This window comes from Falco punctatus (assembly GCF_963210335.1).
Source record: "Falco punctatus genome assembly, chromosome: 9".
Lineage (NCBI taxonomy): Eukaryota > Metazoa > Chordata > Aves > Falconiformes > Falconidae > Falco > Falco punctatus.
Window position 1 is genome coordinate 19,301,614 of NC_137589.1, and position 22,738 is coordinate 19,324,351.

The window sequence follows — 22,738 nt, forward strand, 5'->3', positions numbered from 1 at the left end:
TCACATTTTGAAGGTTTCTGGTTTGTTTTAGCAGCAGGTTTTAACCTACTCTCATTTTTTAACCTCAGAAACATCTTTGCAACTTATGCTAAAAACAGGGGAAAAAAAGAAATGTCATCATAAAGGAAAGATCAGGCTGACGAAAGTTCCATGTAACACGTGAAAACCACCGGGGAGGGAAAGCGGAGGGTGAGGAGGGCAATGCTTGCACAACCTGAGCCCCAGCGATTTCTAGCTACGGTGGAGCGAGACAAACCACTGTGGCAAAAGAGGAGTGGGATGAAAGCAGAGCTTACAGTCGGTGACTGACACCACGATCCTCCGCATGAGCTGGGCCTCCTGGGCGTTGGGGTTCTCGCGATCCAGCAAGACACCGGTTGTGCGGATCTTCCCGGTGGTGCTGTTGATGCTGTAGAACTTGTTGGGGGGTCGGATGCTGTACACCACTGTGCCGTTCTCCCCCAGGTCTGGGTCAATGGCCACCACCTGCCACAGAGAAAGAGCAAAAATTAAAGCAGAGCGATGGGAATTAACTCCCATGGTGAGTCCCCACGTGATTCACCAGCATCTAATAATGAGGCTGAGCTCATGAGAGGCTTCCCTGTACCAGCGGCAGCAAGAAGTTCTCCTTCCTCTATACAGCTGTATATTTTCACGGTATTTGCAGGGGTTTTGTACCCTCGAGACCTCTACTGTAGTGTTAAATCTAACTGAAATTGGCCTGCAAGCCCAAGAGGTAATGGCAAGGCAAGAGAGACAGGAGCACACAGCAATCAAATGGGCTTTTTTCCTTTTAAATAAAACCAGCTAGAAAACAAGCATGCTTCAGAAAAATAAAATAAACGGGACAAAGAGGCTTTCTGAGGAACTTGTGCTGCCACATCGGAAATCCTGGAAATAATTCACTGGTGGAGTTTTCCTCCACGCCAGACATTTTGTGCTTTATTGTTCTCCCTGTGACATTTTTAATTACAGGGGACTTTTACATTAAAAAAACCCCAACTTCATTACACTCATAACTTCCCCAGCCCCCGCTGCTTGTCCCGCAGCTGAATTTACATCATATTGCTGACACAGTAATTATTTTCCCAGCAACTAATTGGGATGTCAAAGGCAAGACGACTTCAAGCAGGCACCAAGCAGCGGGGCTGGTGCCACACAGAAGACAGAAAACTGCCGTGCTCTGGCTCTACCAGACTGTTCTTCCCCCCCAACTCCTTTTCTCTCGCAGCCTTCCTCCTTATACGATTTTGTGGATTCTCTTCACTTTTCTCTCATTTATTTTCCGTTTTGTGCCCGTCATTTTTCTCCTGGCGTGATGGAGTACAAGCCTTCCTCTCTCCCTCTCTTTTATTTCACCAGAGGGACTTGAAAGGTTGTAAATCAATGTCTTTCAGAGAGGTCCTTGAAGGAGGTCGCAGGTGAGGCTAAGAAAAGGAGAATTTGGCCAAAACCCACACAATTTGGGGAGAAAAAAGATAATAATCCCAGCAGACAGGAGAAACACACAGGAGGGGCAGCAGCGAGGGGGCTCAGGAGTAACCTTTTAAATAGACTTTCGCAAGATGGTGCTTGACTGGAGGTGACACCAGTTAGGAGGTGACACCACTTTGGAGGCGACTCCCTGCTCCAGCCAAGCAGGTGACAACCTTGCCAGCTGAAAGGAAGAGGCTTTTAGTGCAACAGCCGCCTTCCCTCGCATGTACCGTGGTGACATCCGAGTTGGGGGGCGTCATTTCCACCAGGTTAATGAAGTATGGCTCATCCTTCCACGTGGGGTAGTTGTCATTGATGTCCAGCAGCGTGATGTTCACCTGTGAGACAGCAAGCAAGCAACACTGCATCAGGTTCCTGGGGCAGCACAGCATGTCCCTGGGGGTACAGCAGCACCAGGTACCCAACACACATGCACTCTCTGAAGGGAAAACCCACAGAAAAACAACCTCCTGCATCTTCATAGCCAAGGCTTCTTGGCATATCTGATCTCGGTTTGGCTCACGTGTACTTATTACCTTGCAGCTAAAACAACTGCAGGGGCACAAGGTATGTTTTTGAGCAGCTGCTTCACTGGGGTGGGGAGGGGGATGCAAATTGGTCATGGTGATGGGGGAGAGGGTGCAGCAGGAGCATGGCAGGAAAAGAAGGAAAAAACTGAGTCACTGGTAAAAAGCAAGAAAACAAAAAGAAAAAATGAGAAATCGGGAGAGGGTACAGTAACAGGGGGTGGGAGGTGCAAAGACAAGAGTGCACGGGAGAGGAAGGTGCTCTGAAGTGTTACCTATCTTCATTTGCAGCTTGAGAAATGGCATCTAAGTGACAGCAGTGAGCCTGTGGGATGCATCCTGCTGTCTGTGAGTCTCACACCTCCCAGATCACCCGTGTCAATCCAGCCTGTGAGCCTATAAAGATGCCTGAGGGAACAGCTGCACTTCAAGGAAAGGGGGGGCAGAGGGACAGGAGGAAGTCCCTGGCACCTGCCACCCCCACGCAGGGGTCTCAGTGGAGCTTCTCCTGGGATCTTTTCTGCTCCCAGGTACTGGGTCCTGCCTCGGCACCAGGCTGAGCTGCTGGTGCCATCCCGTGGTAGAAGTGGCAAAACTGGATAGCACAGTCTGCAGGGATGTGCCCTGGGCACAAGCTAAGGCACCACCGTGGTTCCTGGGGAAGGCTGGTGACCCATCTCTACTCTGAGCACCCTAGGTGCTTGTCCATCATCTGAGGATCTTGCAAAGCCCCTAAATGGACCCCTATTCCCGGAAAAAAAAAAATGATTACAGGGAACAGCTTTGAGTCCTGGGTGTATATCCTCGCTAATGACAACAGACAAACTTTACTGGCCACCCACTTCTCACTGAGTTTTAATATTCTTTAACTATTTAGGAATCATGATGCATTTATATTTTTTTCAAAACGCAATCTGTGTAGCAAAAGCCTTATTTTGCCTTTCAATAAAGCTTTTAGGAGAACATTATCTCATCTGGAGCCCCAACAGGGGAACTCAGCGTCCAACGGGCCATGCTGTTGCCCGGCCAAGGCCATCATGTGCTTCTGGAAGGCTCCATAGGGGGCTTCTAGTCTGCTACCCAGATTGCACACCTCCTTATGGCCCTCGGCAGTAGTGACAACTATTTTAGGGATCTCCTCAGCAAATCCACATTATTTCCCTGCATCGTGCTCTATTGTGTGGGACGTCTCTCCTCAGCCTAACCAAGCATCCCAGGAGTAAGAGCACCCAACTATTACGAAATGTTCAAAGCAACGTGGTGCGGTGCCATGAGCAGAGAGATGGATCCTTGGCTTTTGACCTCCTGATATTTCCAAAGACTTCTTACAAACCCTTTACAAACAATGGCTCTCCTTGATGTCTGCAAAGGGCAAGGCAAAGCAGTAGGCTTCAGTCTGCAGTACAATGGCCTGCACTTCACCAGAGCCTTTTGAGGAGCCCAGGCATGACAAACTGCTTGGAAACCCTTGATCTAGCCAGTATGTGAACAGTAGTCATCAGGAACAACCAAGTGCGCCTGCAGGCTCTCCAGCTAAGCATTTCTCAAGAGGCATGAACAAAGGGAGCCGTGCCACAGGTACCCATTACCACCTTTGCATGGAGAGCTGGACACATAAAGCTCTGGAAGGTCAAGTGGCTCCTGGGTGAATGGCTTGCCAGGAAAGGGAGCCTGATTTCAAAGTTTACGCAGCTCAGACAGTCATTCTGCAAGGGCTGTGGTCAGCGGCAGGGCGCCACCGTATGCTCTTTACCCATTCACACAGCTAAAAAGAAACACTGCTAGCATGGGGAACTGAGGCACCAGTGCCTGGCCAGCCCCTCCCAACACCAGCCCCAGGCAGGCACCAGTGGCTTGAAGACATGGGAATTGCTCCTTCACAGACTCACCATAGCAATGCCTGTCTTCTGATGGTGGCCCACGCCTCCATCCACCGCCCGGACAATGAGGATATATTCGGATTTCGCCTCCCGGTCCAGTAAAGATGTCGTCGTGATTTCTCCTGCAGCCACAAGAGATGAGAGGCATTAGAGATGCTGTATGGTGAACAGGGGCACCAGTGGAAAAAAGGGACACTCAAAACAAGGGAGAGAATCCTTCACAAAGGGGCCCTTTCTTCTGATTCGGTTTCAAATCAATGGACCCTGAAAGGGTCAGCTTGTCAGAAAGCTCCTGCGTGTGCTGTGTCTTCCCATGGGAGCCTATGTAACAACTGCCTGTGATCCCTCATGCTTGTTTCTGCCCGTAATGAACTGAAAATGATGCCAGCAAGGGAAGGTGGGAAGCAGCAACTTGGCTAAGGTACGCCCTTGTGGCCAAAGCCTTTTCTTAGGTGTCATGCCCACCAGGAGCCGAGCTTCCACCGATGCCTCTGCCAAAGCTCTCATGGTGACCAAGCAAGTGGTGGTGTCTGAAATCTGGTGAATCCCTTAAACTGTGCACCTCCTAAGCAGGCTGCTTGGGAAGGGCAGAGGAAGGAATGAGGGTGAAGAAGAAACAATGATGGGGAAGAAAAGCAGGGGAAATTTAGGAGAGGGAATTGAAAGGAAAAGAGGGAGAGCATGTACAGAGGCTCACCTGAGCGTGCATTGATCCGAAAATGCGAGGAGCCCTCCAGGGAGTAAATGATCGACTCCTGCCCGTACTCCCTGGACCGGTCCATGTCCGTGGCATTGAGAAACAGCACTGTGGCTCCTTTGGGGAGGCAGAAATGAGGGATGGGATGGCTATGAGCAGCCCAGAGCCGCTCTCCGCAGCTGCCCTATCCTCCCACCCCACCCCTGCAGGTCACCTGTCCAGGGGGTCCACTTGCCTGCATGCACAGTGGGGCCAAACTCCAGACCTCATGGCTGTGAAACTGCCAGGTCTCTGCCTTTTACCTCCCCAACAAACCATCACCCACTCCATTTTGGCTGTAAGACCCCCAAGGGCCCTTCTGCTAGCCTGGAGAAGGAGCAGGGGCATGCTCCATACCTGCCATAATGTCCTCCATCACAGTTATAACGTAGGAGGGCTTGCTGAATGTGGGGGGGTTGTCATTTTCATCCTGAAGCAAAAAGAAGGTCAAGAGGCTGGTTGGGAAAAAGGCGAAAAGGTCAAGTAGCTGCAGAAGTCTGGTATGGGGATGCCCCCGGCTGAGTGCATCTCAAGATGTGACCAGCTCAAGACATCAGCGTGGGGAAGATAGGCTTGGGGGTAAGGTACCGGAGGTCTGAGCACACGGTTTCATTGTAAAAGCAGCTGCGGTCAAGTTAATTGTCAATGACTTTGCTGAGCCATACAGTGGGCACAATACCGACCAACTCATTACCCAGCACCCTGGGCCTGAGGAACCACTGCCGTTTGCAGCCGAGCATCCTCTGAGCGGCTCCTGCCTCTACCACAAGCCCTGGGAAGACTCAGACAACGCATGAAGCACAGCAGAATTGTGTACAGACTCACTCCTCCCTCTCAGAACAGCACACTAATGACTTAGTGCTCTAGGTCACCCTGGCCATGAGGCCACCAGGCAAACTGGACCGGCCAGTGGAGCTGCTGAGCTTTGGCTGCCTTTGTTTAAGAGGAGGAATGCTGTGCATGTCTGCAGAGAGACCAGCTACAGCATTTTCAGGGGGGAAGCCGGTTTGCATACCAATGCGCTCCCTCCAAGCCTGTCTCTGCCAGCAACTATGGCCGGCCTGGTGAAACCAAGCAGGAGCAATTGCTCGAAACATCCCTCAAAACAGATTTCGGACCAGTTTAAGCTCCCCCAGGGAGGCTTTAAATGCTGTTTAAATAATGTTAAGAATCTGCCTTAAATGAACCAAACCCAAACCACCTACGAAGGGAAGGATGGAGCTGCCAGGACATTAAAACACCGTTATGGACTTTGCTGTTTCCCTCGGGCTGCTGTGGAGACGTTTTCTACCTGGAGATCGCTGATGGACCTACAGTATCAGCTGCTCCTGCTGCCACTGAACTTGATATTTGAGGCAATTTCACATGCCAACGATGCCCATCGTACTGCAATTAAATTGCCATCCTCTGTGCTCGTTGCTGGAAGCAGGTGGTCTTTAATCAGCCTTTACATCACTCGGCTTTCATCGTGCCTCCTCTGAGGGTGATGAGGAAACTGCCGGCTGCCTGGGGTGCTGTCCTCACCATCCCGCCTCCTCCTCACAGAGCCAGGTTGGGGACACCACCCCAAGGCAAACCCCAGGTGCCCTGGGTAGGTTAAAGGCAAAGGAAATGGACAGCCTGAGCGTGCATCCACATTCCATGTGCAGCCGGACCTGGGTGAGCTGCGCAGCGGTCCAGGCTGGGTGGATGCAAGCCAGAGCAGACGCTGTGCCATTTTGTTAGTGATCCTGAGTTCATCAGGCCGTGCTCTGCACTGCCATGGCCCAGAAAGCCAGCTCCTGGGAGGGCAAGGGCTCGCTTCTGGCCAGCTCTCCATCTGGCCGGAGCTGGCGTGCACCTGCCTGCAGCGTGGCACATGGCTTTTCTACTTGAGAAGGACATTTCCCACTTGAGCAATGTGAACTCCAAAGGTCTCTGCTGCAAACCTTCCTGTGTGCCTCCTGTGGCACCCACAGCGATGCCAGACAGGACCCGGCACGCTTCCTCTGCTCCCACGGGAGAGGGCATCTGCTAACCAGCTAAAACCAGTTTCCCATATTCCCCTGAGCCTCAGCCTTCCTCCCTCACCCTCAGACAGCCACCATCTCATCTTCAAAGTTGCTGAGAATCGCAGATGCTCACGCTAAGCACACAGCCCCCTTCCCTCCAGATGTATGCATGCTGTAAGTCGCTGGCTCACCGCCCTGAACAGGGCGTCAGCGGCAGGGAGTGAGGCAGAAACTTATTAGCAGTGATATTTCCCCGGATCCTGGCGTGGCGCGTGCTATTAGTTCTGATTCGGCGGCTCCCTCTACAAAAGCGTATTGTCCCCTAATGGGAAATCTACAAGGCAAGTTTGACTTCTTTATTAAAAACCAACAACCAAAGGATGAAAAAAAATTACCTCCCTCTGCACTCGCTCTCATTCTGCCTTTTCACGGCTCTTGTTCCTCAAGTGCCATTGTGAAACACTTCCTCCTCATTTTCTTTCTATTTTCTGCTTTTTTTGTCTTTTCTTTTTCCAATTGAGAGAAAATCCCTTTGGTTCAGAGTAGGAAAAGTGACAGCTACCCAGAACCTCAACCTGGAGGAGATGACCCATCGAAGTGTGGTCTTTAGAAAGAGGCATTTATGCTATCTAAAGCACAGCACGGGAAGGATGTATTTAACGACCACTAACCCCTCCGGCACAGCCTTATTCCCTCTCTCCCAAGCATAGTGAGGGAGCTGAGGAAAGGCAGGCTCATGGGACTTCGTTCCCAACCTACAGCACCGAGGACTTCGTCTTCTTCATCTTCCCAGACTGACGCTGCCACCAGCCTGGCTTAGATCCCATCACTGCAAGACTGACGGGTTATCAAGCAAACTGTCTCCATCGCTGATACGTCCCTCCAGGTGTCTTCAAACCACAACATGCCTCAAAATGACAATCCAATCTAATCTTCCCGAGGAACACTGTGATGCTTTCCCTCTCCCGGCAGCAACCCCTCCTCGCGGGGGTGTGCACCTATGGCAGCACATGAGATGCATGGCAAAACCTGCAGCCTGGCCGGGATAGCCAGCATTGGGCAGATACACAATCAACTGCTCGTGATTGATTCAGGGATTGATAATTTCCAACTCCACAAGTGCTAACGTGCAGCCAAAGCTCTCCCCTCTGCGTCAGAGGTGCAGTGAGCACCTCTGGCTACGGGGGTGGAGGGGAAGAGCATCCCAGTCAGGAGTTCCCTGATGGGTGAGAAAGGTTTACTGGGTGCTCAAGGAACCTCCCCAGTCAAAAACAAGGGCAGAGGGTAGATCTCCACCCCATCCCCAGCTCTGCTCCTTGCCTTGCAGTTAGCTGTGGCTCCTACCATATTACTTCCAGGGCCACATTACTTCCAGTGGCTTCCCTGCATATTTTGCACGGCTGAGGAGAGGTGCATGAGGTCAGGATGGCCCATCTGCGCTTTTCCATGGTGATCCCCCCTCAGAGACACTGTCACTCACCCTCTGTCACTCAGACACTACCAATGTCAGGGACAGCATTTCTTTAACCAATATGTATGACACACATGTACGTGAGACATATGATGCATATATACATATACAAGACACACATAATTGCAATCCACACATACACATCCACAGGGCGAGACAGGCTTGCTGGGTTATTGATGTATTAACGACACTGCGACGGAGCAATTGCAGGGAAACCACAACAGGATCATAAGCCGCTATACTTACAAACACCTCGATGGTGACGGGGACGGTGCTGTTGAGCGGTGGGTTGCCAGCATCCTTGGCCATCACAGTCAGGTAAATAACTCCGTTGGCCACCTGCTCATAGTCGAGGGGATGGTTCACACTGATCACTGAAAGTATGCAAAATGGGGCAGTCAAGGGGGGCATTCACACACTGAACAGGGTGGTGGGCAGGCTTGGGGGGTCGCCCATCCACATCACCTCCCCAGGGCCAACAGTAGCTGCTTGAGTTGGCAATGCACCAAAGCCACGAGTGCTGGGCATTACTGAGCTCCTTGCACTTGCATAACCTGGAGTGGCATAACCCATGGAAACATGGCTCCGCAGCGGATCGGCTGCAAAGCACCGTGTTGCAGGCCAGGACGGAACAAGCAGAGGAAGCTGCTGGAGCAGCTTCCTAAAGCCTACTGACAGGAATGCTTGCAGGGGTGTGAGTGCAGCCCAAGCTGCTGCTGCAGCTCGTCAAGGGCACTGTGGTCCTGGGACCAGCACTTACCTCCGTACCCTTCTGACACTGTGATGTCAAAGTAGTCACGGAAGGCAGATGCATGCACAATGCTGTACGTGATCTGGTTGTTCGGAGGGGAGTCCTCATCAGATGCCTAGGATGTGAGCAGAGGGAGTAAATGAGCATGGGAGCTGTGCCTGTGGTGTGTAGCAGGAGAGAGCCGTGGGGCCAGGAGATGCAGGCTGGGCCTGAGGAAAGTGGAAAAGCGATGGAGGAAGATGTGCTCGTCAGAGGCCCTGAGGAGTTTTGTAAACCAGCTCTCCTCCTATCCCGCCTCCCAGGAAGGACTCAGCCAGTCCTCCTCTCCCCCCTCCCTATGGCACTCATCTGGCTTGGCTCATGGAGGGAAAGTCATGCTTTTGCATTATGGCAGTTTGTTCTTGTGCTGAAGGAGAAAATAGCTTCCCGTACGTTCCTTCCCTCCACAGCAGAGGCTTACAGCTCCACCAACAACAGAGAACCTTCCCCTCCGTGCCTGCTGACTTTATAGGGCACAGCGAGATGATGCGGAGGCAGTGCCTGTGCCCTGGGAGAAGCCCAGGTCCTGGGGATGCTGTACAGGCATGGGACTTACAGGAGAGGAGGAGAAGGGAGGCAGCTGATGGCTGCAGCACTGCACCCAGTTGCACTTTGCAGTAAAGCACCAGGCAGTTTTTAGGAGGGATGCAGGAGGGATGGCCGTGGGGGTGGATGGGGACCTATCCCACTCTCACGTCCCCGCTGCACATCCCAAGTGGAGGAGCTGCTCCTGTCCCTCACCCGGAGCCGGACCACCTGGGGGACGGAGGGCTCGTTCTCCCGCAGGGCCCCCAGGTATGCCTCCTTCTGGAAGGTGGGGACGTTGTCATTGACGTCGAGGACATTGATCCTGACGCGCCCTGTCGTCTCCTCCCCGCCACCGTCCCGGGCGATGACAGTCAGGGTGTAGCGCTGTGTGGTCTCAAAGTCCAGCCGAGCCGTCAGGAGGATTACACCTGTGTCCTTATCCATCGAGAAACTGAGGGGACAGGAAAGGAAGGGGAAAGTCCTGGTGACCACATCCTAGAGATGGAGCGATGGGGTGCCAGCAGCCTGACAGGCAGCGCTGTAGTGGGTGAAGTTCATGACTTTCTTCTGAGGGATATTAGGACCCAGAGCATATTCAAGAGCTTAGCGCAGGTGAGGGGGTAAAAATCCTCAGTGTGGCTCTACACCAGGGGTCCTCAAACTTTTTAACCAGGGGGCCATCTGCGGCTGCTTGGTTTCCCCCCCCAACCCCTGGCGGGGGGGTGTCTGTAAATACCGGGGGCCGGATTGAGGACCCTGGGGGCCGTAATCCAGCCTGCGGGCTGTAGTTTGAGGACCCCTGATCTACAGGCAGAGAAAGTGGATTCAGGGGCCCCCAGATCCTTCTGCTAGGCAGCCCACATGCCTCCCCCAGCTGCTCACCATGAGTGGGTTGCACGCGATGCTCCAGGGCCAACAACTTGCTGGAAAATGCGTTTATTGGTCCCAAGCAATGCTGGTGCCTGTAGGTCCTGATTTAGCAAAGCAATTAAATGTGCCGAGCACCACTCAACCCTTTGGGAGACAGCATAGTGGGGTTTCCAGAGGTTCTCTCACAGGTAGGACATAACAAATACTCTTAATTGCCACGCGACTTCTTAGCAAGGTTAGAAGAGTTTTTTGAAGAATCAAAGTCATGCCAGTGGTTCAGTCACACTCACCGGTCAGGGTCATCGCTGAAAAAATAACTGACTTTCCCGTATGTGCCCACATCGTTGTCAGTTGCCTGAAAAAATAAGTTAATTATAAATGAAGGTATTTATGGGAATGTCGCATTATACACACCAGTGAATCCACTACATCCTCTTTACCTGCTTCTGCCCAGTGCAGACCTTGTGTGCTGCTGTTTATCACCTGAGAGATGCAGGGCTGGGGCTGTCTGTGCCCCCCTGGGTTATCCCGCACGTCCCTGACTTGCAGCCTGCTCTAGATAACAGCCTTCCATCGACATCCCTCAGTATCAATCCCAAAACCTTTGGCAGAGGAAAATTTTATGCTTACTTACTTTCCCTGACATACTAAGCTAACCTGGGAAGCGCATGTGAAAAAGATTTCCATGGACAATTCTTGCAGGCTGCCCATCCTGGCCCCGTGAAGCCAAAAGAGTCAGCACACCACATCCACAGCTCTTACCATTCCACGTGCATTCAGGGCTGGCAGCATACCGGGGTCTGCGGGGAGAGAAATAACAGCCTATCCTGCTTCAAAATTCCCCCCCACCTCCCAATTAAAATACAGACCAGGAAAAGCAAGGAAAGAGATTTAGACCTTGCTTTCCACAAGCAGCTTCTGCTGGACAACCCTTCTGGGGGTTCAGCCTGCTGCAACCCCACTGATGGACCGATGCCTCTCGGGATGCTGCGGCGTGGGCGTGCAGCACCGGCTCTCAGCCGAGCCGCTGCCGGTGGCAGGACTGGATGCACATACCCTGCCGCCAGCTGCTGAAGCTGGAGCAGGCTGGTCACGGCTAGGCAACCAGCACCTTCTGGGGACGGTGTGCGAAACTTGGTGTGTCAGCTCTGGATGAGCAAGGCAAGATTTATGTATGTTTTAAAGTCTTTTCTCTAATGAATATATAAAATATGCATGAGCGGCGGCAGGAAAAAAGGAGCAGAAAATTTCATTTTTTAGGTGAGAAAAGTGGAATACAAGCCCCAAAATATACTTTTTCTCCCCCAGTATATTTTCTAAATTGAGTCCTGTCTGGATTACTTAGACACCAACAGGTCTGTGAAAAAGCAGGGTCAGAGACACATTTTATGTCCAAATACCAGCGAAAGGCTGTATTTTAGGGCTGGCATGGAACACAACCCGTTCCTGAAACCTTCCTGATTTATCGATGGCCTTGATTACCCTTGACAGCAGAGTAGGAGCTTGAGTACATCAAACTGCTTTACCCCGTGTGCTGCTTACCTGCCACACCATGGGGTGGCAGAGAGGAAAAAGGCATTAAAACTAGCCAGGATTAATTCATTTTTTTTCTCCCCAAACGCTCCCCCAGCCTGAGTGGTAAATTCCTGCTGCTTTACACCAGCTGAAGGGTGTGCTGGTGGAGCCAACCTTTCAGATCCACTGATTTTGCTGGTTTTCCTCTCCACTGCTAAGGTGCAATTAACTTTTTGCATGCATAGCAGCTGCATTCAGTAAAATGGAACAAACCTGCCGAAACCTGCCCCAAGAGATGCACCTGCTCCTGGAGGGCAAGCCCCCTCTGGGCTACATCACCCTCTACAGAGAACACCTATGAAGGTGCTCCATCCCAGACAGAGCCTAGGTGCTTTCCTGAATGGAAGGGGGGTTAATCTACTATCTGCCCACCCCAGCTTTCCTCAGCCAATTAATACTGGTATTAATCCCCCTTCCTAACACTTGCCACCAGCCCAGGTGGGTGTGAATCGTGGTGGCAAACTCCCAAAGCATGACTGGGGTTGGCCAACAAGGGCCCTGGGTCTCCCCTCTCAAAAATCCTTGAGTGCTTTGAGCATCCTCAGCATTGCCTGATACGAGCCAGCCCTTGACCTCCCAGCCAGGATTTCTCCCAGTGTTACTTCTGTACCCACAACCTCTGTGAACCCTTAGGTCCCATTAATCCCTAAGTGGCTGGTGCGAGAGCAGAGCCCAGAAAGGCATTTTCCAAGCACCTGGATCAGCTGGTGATAAGATAATGATTTACAGGGGGCCATGACAGTGCGACAAAGCACAGGCAAAACTAATTCCCTTCATTTGGCCCCATACAATTGCACTTGTAAGTGTTTATTGTGGTGACAGACAACACTGGGAAAGTGTAATTTTCTTCTGCCAGGGAAAAAAATATAGGGAAGAGGAAGGTTAAAAGAAGGTTAGCACAGAGCTGCTCAGCGTGGGAGGCAGCGGGACCCTGGGGAGACGAGCCAGGAGGGTGGGCTCGACTCTGAGCTGCAGCAATGCTGGACCAGCCAAAAGCACCAGCAAGGCAAAGCAACCCACTCACGAGGAGCCAGGAGGCCAGGCAGCCTAACTGTGCCCTGTACACCACCTCACCAGTCGGGCTAATTAATTACCCCGATTTACACCAGGAGAGGTGGGAGGTGATGCCTGCTTGATGGCTTTTCTGGCAAATGAACATCATGGACATAATGCAGGGCAATGGAGCAGGTTACTTGAGCGTGACAGAGAATATGCAAAAAGCAAAACCATACACGTTCAGCATATTTAATTTTGGATCTATGCTTGTTTACGCATTACCAAACTTCTTCCCTCTAAGGGTAAAAAAGATGCTCAGATGCTTGAACCCCTGGGGAGACAACACACACCCACTTTGCAAAGCAATCCCAAGGGCTCCCAGGGAGCACAGGAGACCCGCATGCAGAATATTCCAAATCCCACCAAGCCGGTGGCTTTGCGGGGCCTTTCGCAATCCCTGAGTACCAGCTGTTTTCCTGCAGCTTGCCCCCCTTGCCGACTGGTCCCCCCCCGGCACGCATGCATCCATCCCCACAGCCCGGGGATGAAAGGCATCTGGCTGGAAGTTTCCCAGGGTTCCACCTGGAGAAGCAATCAAATGGCTTTTACGGCTGCTCCTCTCCTGCCCAGAATATTAAAGTAGGATTTGCCCATTGGAGCCTGCAAAAGGGCAGGCTGAAAACACAGGTCCACATCTGTACTCTTATGAGCTGTCACCAGCACAGACCATTTCTAAAGAAACTACATTTGCGCAGCTAAACTCTGGGAGAGCGGCAAGAAAAGGAAGCCTGGATAACACAAAGGATTAATTTACTGAGCTGCAGCACAGCGTGCGTACCCAGCACGTGAATCACAGGCACACGAAAATACCCACAGCCCAGATCTCCATCGATCTCCCTCCCCCACGCACAAATATTTTGGATGTTTCCCTTTTGTTCCCACCAAGGGCCATCATGTCCATCCTTCCCCACCAGCTCACAGGCCAGCAGAGCCAGAGACAAAAGCAAGGAGCCAGCAAGTGGTTCTGCTCTCGTGGGCAAATCTGCAGGAAAGGGCATGTCGTCCAATTTGTTCGGGAAACAATAGCAATGTTTGACATGTCATCAGGATTGATGGAGCAGAAATTTACATGGGAGAATTCAGTTTTAAACAGCTCCACGGAGCTTTGCCGGTAATGGTTTCGACATTCATCATCCGCCAAGCCCCACTCAATGACTCCTTAAACTGCCCAAGATTAACTCTACTCACAGCAGCTTCAGGGAGCACGGCAGGAGGAGCGGGGAAGGGCTTAGAGAGCCAAGAAGAGCCTTTCAGGGCAGCGCGGATCCCCCGCGGAGCCCCTGGGAACGGCAGTCCTCCCCCCCAGAGCAGTCAGACAAGGATGAGCAGCTGGAGGTTGGTTGCAGGGGTGAGCAAAGTGTGATGGAAGGACAACTTGTTGCTGTCTGGATGAGACGGTCTGCCATGTCCTGCCTGCCTGAAGAGGGCCTCTGCCGGCACCAAGGGAGTCAAACCCCTCCGGGGCTGCCGGAGTGGGTCCCAGCTGGGTTTGTTCTCATTTGCCCTCTTTGTTTTCTCTTCCCTACCTTGCATGTAGAAGCCAGGAAATAAAAATTGATGAGGAGCAAATTGCTTTGGCCAGAATCTCTCTGCTTAAAAGAGTTGTAGCAAGAAAGCAATTACAGAACATCAAAAAGCTGTCAGGGTACCAGAGTGACTGGGCGTGAGTCTCATCCTGCCACTGCCTGCCTGCTCCCGTGGCCACACCAGGTGGGCAGCAAGGAGACCAAGGCTCTGCCACTCCTGTAAGATGCCTGGGGCTTGGGCCACAGGATAAAGCAAATGGGAGGGGAATTCCCATCTGCTTCCTACTTTTTTTCAGTTTTCTAGGAAAATGATGCAGATAAGGTTGCTCCTTGAGGCAGATTGGGCAGCCACGTGCTGCTCAGACCCACGGTACAAGCAACACAGGGTGGGGAGCCATACCCTGTCATCACACTGGTTTTTGGAGCCAGCGTTAAACAGCAAACAACCCTTCTTAAATGCCACTTACTGCAATCTTCAGGTCCCAAGGGAGTAACAGCTAACCTCTGGTATCTACCGAGACTGGGATTTGATTTGGGGGAGAGAAACATGAAGGGCCAAGAGCTTCCACGAGAAGCAGCTGCCAGGCTGCAAAACCAGATCGAGAAAACCAACGGAAAACCTACTCGAAGTCATTACATGGAAAACAGCTTTGACTGGCATCACCCGCCCTGATCATGCTCTTTCCCAGGCATTTAAAGAGCAGCTGCCTGGTGGGAGGTGGCAATCAGGCATGAGCGGAGCCGGTGGCAGGCCAGCGTCATCGTGCCAGAGCCCAGTGGCATGATTAGCCTGGAAGGAGGGAGACAGGAGTAGGAGGGAGACCGGAGTGGGGAACCAGAGCAATGCTGGGGTACCACTTCTGCCACATCCCTAGCAGCTCCAGACCATGGTCGAGCTGGGAGCTCAGTCACCACTAGTGACCCCAGAGGGCTGCACTGAACCTGCCTTGAGGGGGGGAAAAATAGCCAATCAACCCCCCTGGGAACTGCAGAGCTTTTCCCCACCTCTTCTGCCAGCCACCGGGGAAAACAACAGCCTCCTTGATTGTGTTTTATAACAGCGCTCCCTGCAACATCAGCTCCTTGCAAAGCGAGGTTAACACTTGCCTGGGCAGCCTTGATTTAGCAGAGAGTAATTTACTGTAGCCGGGCTGTTGCAATATCTGGAGACCAGGGTTTCAAAGGCGAGCTGACAGAAGACGGCCCTTGAGTGAGAGCAGCAGGCACATCAAGCATGGGTTTTCACTGTGCAAGATGACACCAAGACCATTTAGACACCCACCTTGGTGGGTTTTACTGGAGCTCTGCGCTGGAGCTGGGTGCAAGCACTCCACTAATGAACCGTATTGATTTCATATTCTCCTGTTGTCCACCTAAATGGCAAGTGGCACATCTGATAGATTAAATAACCACACAATTGCCTGGCCTGACGTCTCACTTTGCTGTTGGGTCTCTAATGAATTTTACAGCCCAGCAAAACGGAAGAAATTAAGGTCAAAGTCTGGTGGAAGAAATATAAATCCCCAATGATCTCTGAAGTATTCGCAAGAGCTTCTGGAAGCCAGTCGTGCCTCCCACCATCTGCAATTCCATTTCATCCAGGTGCCGAGCATCACCTGGGGCACAGCAGGGAGAGGGGGAAAAAAAAGCAAAGGAGTGGGGAAGAGCCGAACTGGTTGTTGCCTGGAGATGGACATGGACACGTTGAATCCCAGCCTGGAGAAATGGAATGACAAAGCCCAACCTTTGTCCAGCAGGAGTGAAGATAATTCACCCTGTAACTGGATGCAGCCCATGGTTGCTTCAAGGGTGACTCAGACCCAGCCAGAGAGCAGGCTTTTCAGTTTGTCAGCAAGGGGTAGCAAGCCCAAAACACATCCCTGCCAGGCACAGGCATTCCCAGAGAGAGCAACAGGGATGCTCCTTGTTCAGCCCAAGAAATACCATAGTCTGGAAGCCGTAGGCTGAGCTCTTGGAAGACAACATTCTTGCTCCCCAGGAGCTGGAAACTACACCCAGGTCTCAGTCAGACACCAAGCAGGCACTTCTCAGGGGTGTTTTAGGGGACAGAGAGCCTTAGCTTTACTCCTGTGACTGGAAATAGCAAAGGAGAAGATCGAGCAAAGCTTATGGCCCAAGGCAGAAGCAGCCTCTGGGTGGTGCAATGGATCTCAGGAGGCTGATTTACACATCTCATGGCTCCCAAACGACTGGTTTGGGTAAATTATCCTCCCCTTAACACCCCAGCAGCAGCTCATCAGCAGCACAAGGAACTGCACAAGGTCATCTGTCCACAGGGTGACATTGCCTCTGTCACAGCATTGCTTCGGCTAACAGCACCCGCTGGGTGCCAGTTCGCAAGGGAGCTCTTTGCTCGAGGAAACAGAGCCCTAGCTGGTTTGGGAGAGACGTGGGTGCTAGTGGCAGGGCCGGAGTCAGCTTAGAAAACAAAATCCCAGGAGAAAAGCTCTGTTGGAGCTTTGCAGGTGGGAAAGCACAACAGTTGCCCTTGCTCAGAGGTGCCGAGTTTGAGAGAGGACATAACGAGGTGAAGGTGCCGATGGCCCTGAAGGGACTGCTGATAAGGACATGTGAAACTGGGGTGTTCACATGGCAGCAAGCATCACCTCGGGAAAATATTCTCCCTTCATCTCCCAGCCACCTTTCAAATCACCAGCCAAAGCCCACAGCAAGAGAAAACCACTCAACCCTGTCTCCTACTGGGAACACTGGGTAGGGTGGGGGAAATCCTGCTGCCTGGCTTGTGTTCTGCTGGATGCAATTTAGACAGCAGCAAGTCTGGATTTGCTCCATGTTTTTCTTTCTCATCCCACAGTCTGGACTTGTTTTTTTTGGGGGTTGGGGGGCTGTGATTTTGTTTTGTTTCTCCTACCCCTACGCTTTAGCTGTGCATTTATCCTGACAGCTCCATCAGGACAGGGAGCGGCTGCAAAAGCTGCAGTAAGTGTCTCTCCTCAGCGCTCAGGCTGTCATGACTCCTATTCCACCCTATTTCGGTTTTACGGATTGATATTTAGATTAAAGAGATAAACACAGCCAAAGAGCACTGGGCCCTGACAGAAAGATGAGGACTTCAGATCTGTCAATCACACCGCTACCTGGTAACCCCCTCCTCCCCTTCCCTTTATTTACAGAGCTGGGTTGATAAGAATATTTAACGGGAACAAGGAGCACAAGCATATTTTTATGTTTTTAATAAAACAAGAAGCGAGCAGGAAGACGACAAGCCATTCATGTTTAACTTTCCAGGCAATTTGGAATCATCCACTTTGATTATTTAACTATTTACTGTTTCATGTATTTGCAGTTTTCCTCTCCTCTTGCAGATAAAGGATTCAATTTTCTTTTAAGCAGTGGGGAAATTGGAAGAGATTTTGTTCTGTTTAAGCACAGCTGGAGTCGAAGCACTTTGGGGGGGTGGGGTGGGGGGGGCTGAGAATAACAAGATCAATTAAGATGCTAAAGGAGATGGGGGGTGGGGTGGGGGGGGATTGAGAACAACAAGATCAATTAAGATGCTAACAGGGAGGCTTAGCTGTGTGGGCCAGGGAGGGGAAAAGGACTGGAAGGAGGGACAAAGCCCAGGCTTGGAGGACATCAGAAATGTTTTCCTATTTCCATCAGTGACCTGTGAACTCGCCCCTGCTTTCCTAAACGTCCTCTTCCCATGCCTGAGCCCATCCTCTGCAACATCCAGCTCGCCCTGGATGTTTGGCTGGCAGTTCCCCATTACCACCTCCCTTGCGTTCACCCTCCCCATCCAAGGGCTCTCCGATACATTTTCTGTTCACTTCAGGCAGAAAGAAAGGATGGAGGCTGACCTGGAAATCCTGGTGTTTGACCATCCTTCACTCCCCAAACCCATGAGGGAAGGCAGGGGAGGTGCAAGCTACTTCTAACATAGGTGCAGGGGGTGACTCCCTGTAAAGCAGAACACAAACTCACCCACCCACCCCGAGAAAAATTTAGAGGGTCAGTCAACTGCAAAAGGTTGAGAAGCCCTGCGCTATCCTCACAGCAGCAGCAGGGAATGCTGTCCTGCTGACCACCAATGCCCCATGAGATGATGGACTGCACCACTCTCTGGTCCTAATGCTGGGAGAGCACCCCAGGCACCACGGATGGGGCACGGGATAGTTTATCTCTGATTCCCCACAGAAACTGAAAGTATGCTCATCGCTGGAAGCCTTTTAATCTATCAATTGATTCGTAAGGCATTTCCCCACCTCACTCCCTGCTCTGACAGGCTATGTTCCTTACTCCATGCAACCCTCCCAAAATCGGGAGCAATATAGGCTTTTCCCTCAGGGCTGGTCCACACAGTCACCAGCACCAGCAGCTCAGAGCTACAGCTAGCCTCTTCACTCAACCTCTGCAACCACCGCTGTTTAACTCAGACTGTTTCTGTGTCCTGTATTCACTTTTTCTCCAAGAAAAAGAAAGGGAATTAAAAGCTTTGGACATCATCAAGAAACAAGGCAGTGGGAACTACACGGACGTTAGGGGAAAGTGGGTGCCTTTGGCCAGGGATGGAGGGATGCAGGCTGGGGTGAGACCTGAAGGCTGCACAGGCAACTGGAGGAACCTCCCCAGGTTTGCAAAGCCCCATCCCACATGCACGTGGAGTAGGACAAACCCAGAGGGATGCAACCCTCCCAGGCACCCCAAAGCTGCCCTGGGACTGCTACAAAGCTCCAGGCCAGGATGCAGGAGCCCAAGGACCATGGCATCCCTGTGTCGTTCCCCCCCCCCCCCCGCCAAACTCATGCCATTGGCAGGGTGATGGCTGATTGAGAAAGCGATTTGCATTTTAAATAGGTGCTTATTGATGTCTGCAACTCTCCTTCCCAGGGTGAGAAAACTACATTATTACTTTCTTGTTGACTGGCATTTACAGCTGGCTGGAAAGAAGGGGAAAGAAAATCAGGCCAGGATCGATTTTCCCATCCCCGATGTGAGGCCAAATAGAGATCGAAGAAGCAGAAGAAAACTGACAGCTGGGTGGTAAAGGAGAGAAACTTTGCCAACCAAATTAAAGGCTGCATTAATGAGGAGAGCAATAGAAGGTTAATTAGCGCATTTACTTCATTAGGCTCTTACTAACAAGGCTTCTCCCAAGGAAGTGCAGTGGCAGGGAGGGGGAAGATGAGAATCCAGGTGAATGGATGTGTCAGGGATGATGATCAGGGAGGGGACAACCCGTGGAGGGTAGCAAAAAGGGACTGTTCAGGAATGCGAACCAGACTCTCTCTATATAAAACAATACATACACACACATATGTAAGAATACACAGGCTAATGCATTTGCAAAAAAGACAGGGACCTTCTCTTCCCACCCCACGCCGTAAAACAATCTGAACCTCAGAAAAAAAACCCCAAAAAGGGAAGTGGTGTTTTTTTAAAGCACAAGACTGTTTTACAAATTCAGGTTATTGAGACCCTAGGGAACACGGTGCTTATTTTACCCACCTTGCTGCATACCACAAGCTACAGAAAAACATTCCCACACTGAAATCGATGCCTGATGGCACTGCAGTTTATAGTCTGAGGTGTGCACACTGCTGGAGGTTCTCAGACTATTCCTGAGGGTCTGCAAAAGATAACTTGGGAAAGCACACCAGCAGGCTCGTCCAAAAATGTTGTGGAAGTTAGAGGGACATTTCAAAGCTCTGAAAAGTCTCAGCATCCCCTTCAGACTTTCCAAGGGTGGTTGTCACGGGGAGAAACCCAGCACCATCCCAGACCAGACGTACTTCTAGGTAAGCAGGACGGCAAGGCAAGGCAAAGAGCATAACCTCGCAAGGATGGGGGAGGATAAGGTCCCAGGGAGAAGGCAGTCACTAACTCAGCAAGGATTTGGGGCAGTTCGCTATGCAACCATCCCAGGGAGGCGTTGACACCGTTTTCAAAGCGTAGCTCATCTGATCCACGCCAGAGAGAGGTGCCTGAATGGGTGGCTGCCTCGTCTGACCTGGCCTGCATAAGAAAGAGCTGGTAGGAGAGCATCGGTAACCACAGGGCTTAAAGGCCCTGCTGGGAGCTGCCTGCGTGGGGGTTGAAGGTGGGCAGCTGGATAATGCACTCCCTGCAGACTGCTCTGTGCCTCCCCCGCCTCATCCCAGCCGTTTGCCGGGGAGCGTGGGCTGGGAGGGGGGCCACGCAGCAGCCTTCCCAGCTCGCTCCTGCTTGCCAGCCAGCTGATGGAGCCCGCAGCCACCGATCCCAGCCTGCGCAGCCACGCCAGACCAGGGCAAATAAAGCAGAAAAGAGGGATCACGGAGCTAGGATTACTTTCCACACTTCCCTGGAGAACCATTTTTCTCCAGACCCTTCAAGGCAAATCAAATGCACTGTGTGTTAAAAACAAGTTACTCTTGGTTTGTTTGGGCTTTAATGATTTTGGTTATCGGAGCTTTTCAGGAGGACTTCACTGTGCAGATCCATAGTGCACGAAGAGCTTAAGGAGACCTCCCGCCCCTTAATTCTTACCTTTTGCTGGGTCTTCTTAGGCCCCCTCACCATTCCTCCAGGTCTAGCAAATACATCAGCAACGGAAAGCAAAGCACGCACCTGTGCCATCATGCAGGTCCTGGTTTTTGGGAAGCTGGCACCACACTGAGCCCAGCTCACAGCAGCTGCTCTCAAAGCAGCAGCGTCTGAAGGCAGGTTTGGAGGGGCATTGTGCTCTCCGCTCCACCCATCCCAGTACTCAGACCCTGCAGTCTTGCAAGGCAGCAGGACCCAGGCATGCCACAGACTCCGTGCAACAGGGGCCAATACCTGCTTGTACCTCCCCTGCTCTTCCCAGCCAAGCATCCTCCACCACACACAAGGAGCACGGCTGGTGCCAGAGCCCCAGCACGCCACTGAAAGGACAGGAGGGGATGCTGGACTGAATCTCACTCCTCTTCTCCTTGTTGTGGGGAGCTCACTGGAATCTGGGCTGGGTCATGGTGACCCCAGAAGCAAGGCCATGTTTTCATAGCTTCTTCCACCCAAAAAAGTTTCTCAGCTGAAAGATCCATGTAGTGCCATTGACTCTCCACCTCCCCAGGTCACAGAAGAGCTCCTCGTGGGGGCCCCACCACAGCTAGTGGCATGCGAGCTCAGGGGACTGCTTTCAAAGCCTCCACATCTGGGAAAGGAAGCAGCAGAGACATGAGGAACCGGCATCAGTCCTCTTCACAGCCATGGGGCATAGGACACTGAGACTTTTCTTTCTGCTCTCATCTCAGCTGATGTGCTACACGGGGGCTTGTGAAACAGTGACACTACACCCTGCTGTCGGCAATGAGGCAGTTTAGAGCAGGATGGAGAGTAGCAGTAGCATGAGGACACATGCCTGAGGGCTTCTGCTGCCTCTGGACTCAAACAGAACTAATGGACTGGCCCCACTACATACTCTGTAGTCCCAGACCTCACCCCCTGCCCAGCGCTCTGTCCCAAAGCAGAGGGCATTCCTTCTGGGTCTCCCTGCCTCATTCCCTGCTCCCATGCAATTGCTCTTCCCCTGTAGAGGGGATCTGCCCTGGGAATGTCACTGTGCCTGACCTCGCTTCCTGCAAGGCTTGTTTCAATACTGCTAGAGTAAGGCATGGATGTCGGACTGTACCCTTTTATCCATCCTTCCATCATCTGCCTGTTGATTTGTCCTTCTCTGTAACAGATACAGTTTCCATCTGGTCTGAGATCTGCATCTGCGTCACTACTCCAGCAGCTCATCCTCTCCTCCAGCTACTGGCTTCCCAGCTGGGAGAGACAGGGCTGGAGATACCCTCCTCTCTCCTGCTCCTCTCACCCCAGGAGAAAACCAGTTATTGGGACCTTCCGCCAGCACCCATTGAAAGCCACCAACTGCCCAGGCAGCACTTGGCCAGAGCTGTCAGGGACCCAGTTAATTTAGGGTGCGGTATACGTTCTTGTTGCCTCTTGTTCCTAGAAGGCATGAAGTTATACCAGCTGCCTGCTTGCTCAAGAAGTGTGAAATTCTTTCTCTGACCTTTTCTGTTATGTTATTAAAAGGCTTCATGGCCAGTTGTTTCAGAAAAAAAATAAAAAAATTGCAATATCTGTTGGTAGCTGGGGCAGAACTTGCCCATATCTTCAGGCTGAGCACTGGTCACCTCCCAGCTTCACCCCTGCCCTGCAGCAGGAGCGTGCTGCTGTGCAGGAGCTCTGAGCCTCTCCAGCCCAGCTACCCCTGTGCAGCAGGGCCTGTGGCAGGGGAAAAAAGAAGTTTGCATGGGAAAAGGCCACTAACAATTGCAGAGACCCAGACAGCCTGCTGAAGG

The 22,738-nt window shown here is 51.9% G+C and overlaps 1 protein-coding gene across 4 annotated transcripts in view; it reads right to left on the reverse strand.

Moving 5' to 3' along the window:
• Window positions 1-22,738, reverse strand: part of CDH23 (cadherin related 23) — a 213,657-nt gene that overhangs the window by 55,859 nt on the left and 135,060 nt on the right. For all 4 annotated transcript variants that reach the window (XM_080401276.1, XM_080401277.1, XM_080401278.1 and 1 more), the window contains 9 exons: window positions 10,560-10,624; window positions 9,613-9,850; window positions 8,842-8,947; window positions 8,328-8,455; window positions 4,977-5,049; window positions 4,581-4,697; window positions 3,893-4,005; window positions 1,707-1,814; window positions 297-486 (listed from right to left, as the gene is read on the reverse strand). In XM_080401276.1, the coding sequence (XP_080257402.1) occupies window positions 297-486; window positions 1,707-1,814; window positions 3,893-4,005; window positions 4,581-4,697; window positions 4,977-5,049; window positions 8,328-8,455; window positions 8,842-8,947; window positions 9,613-9,850; window positions 10,560-10,624 (1,138 nt within the window). The remainder of the gene's footprint in view (window positions 1-296; window positions 487-1,706; window positions 1,815-3,892; window positions 4,006-4,580; window positions 4,698-4,976; window positions 5,050-8,327; window positions 8,456-8,841; window positions 8,948-9,612; window positions 9,851-10,559; window positions 10,625-22,738) is intronic.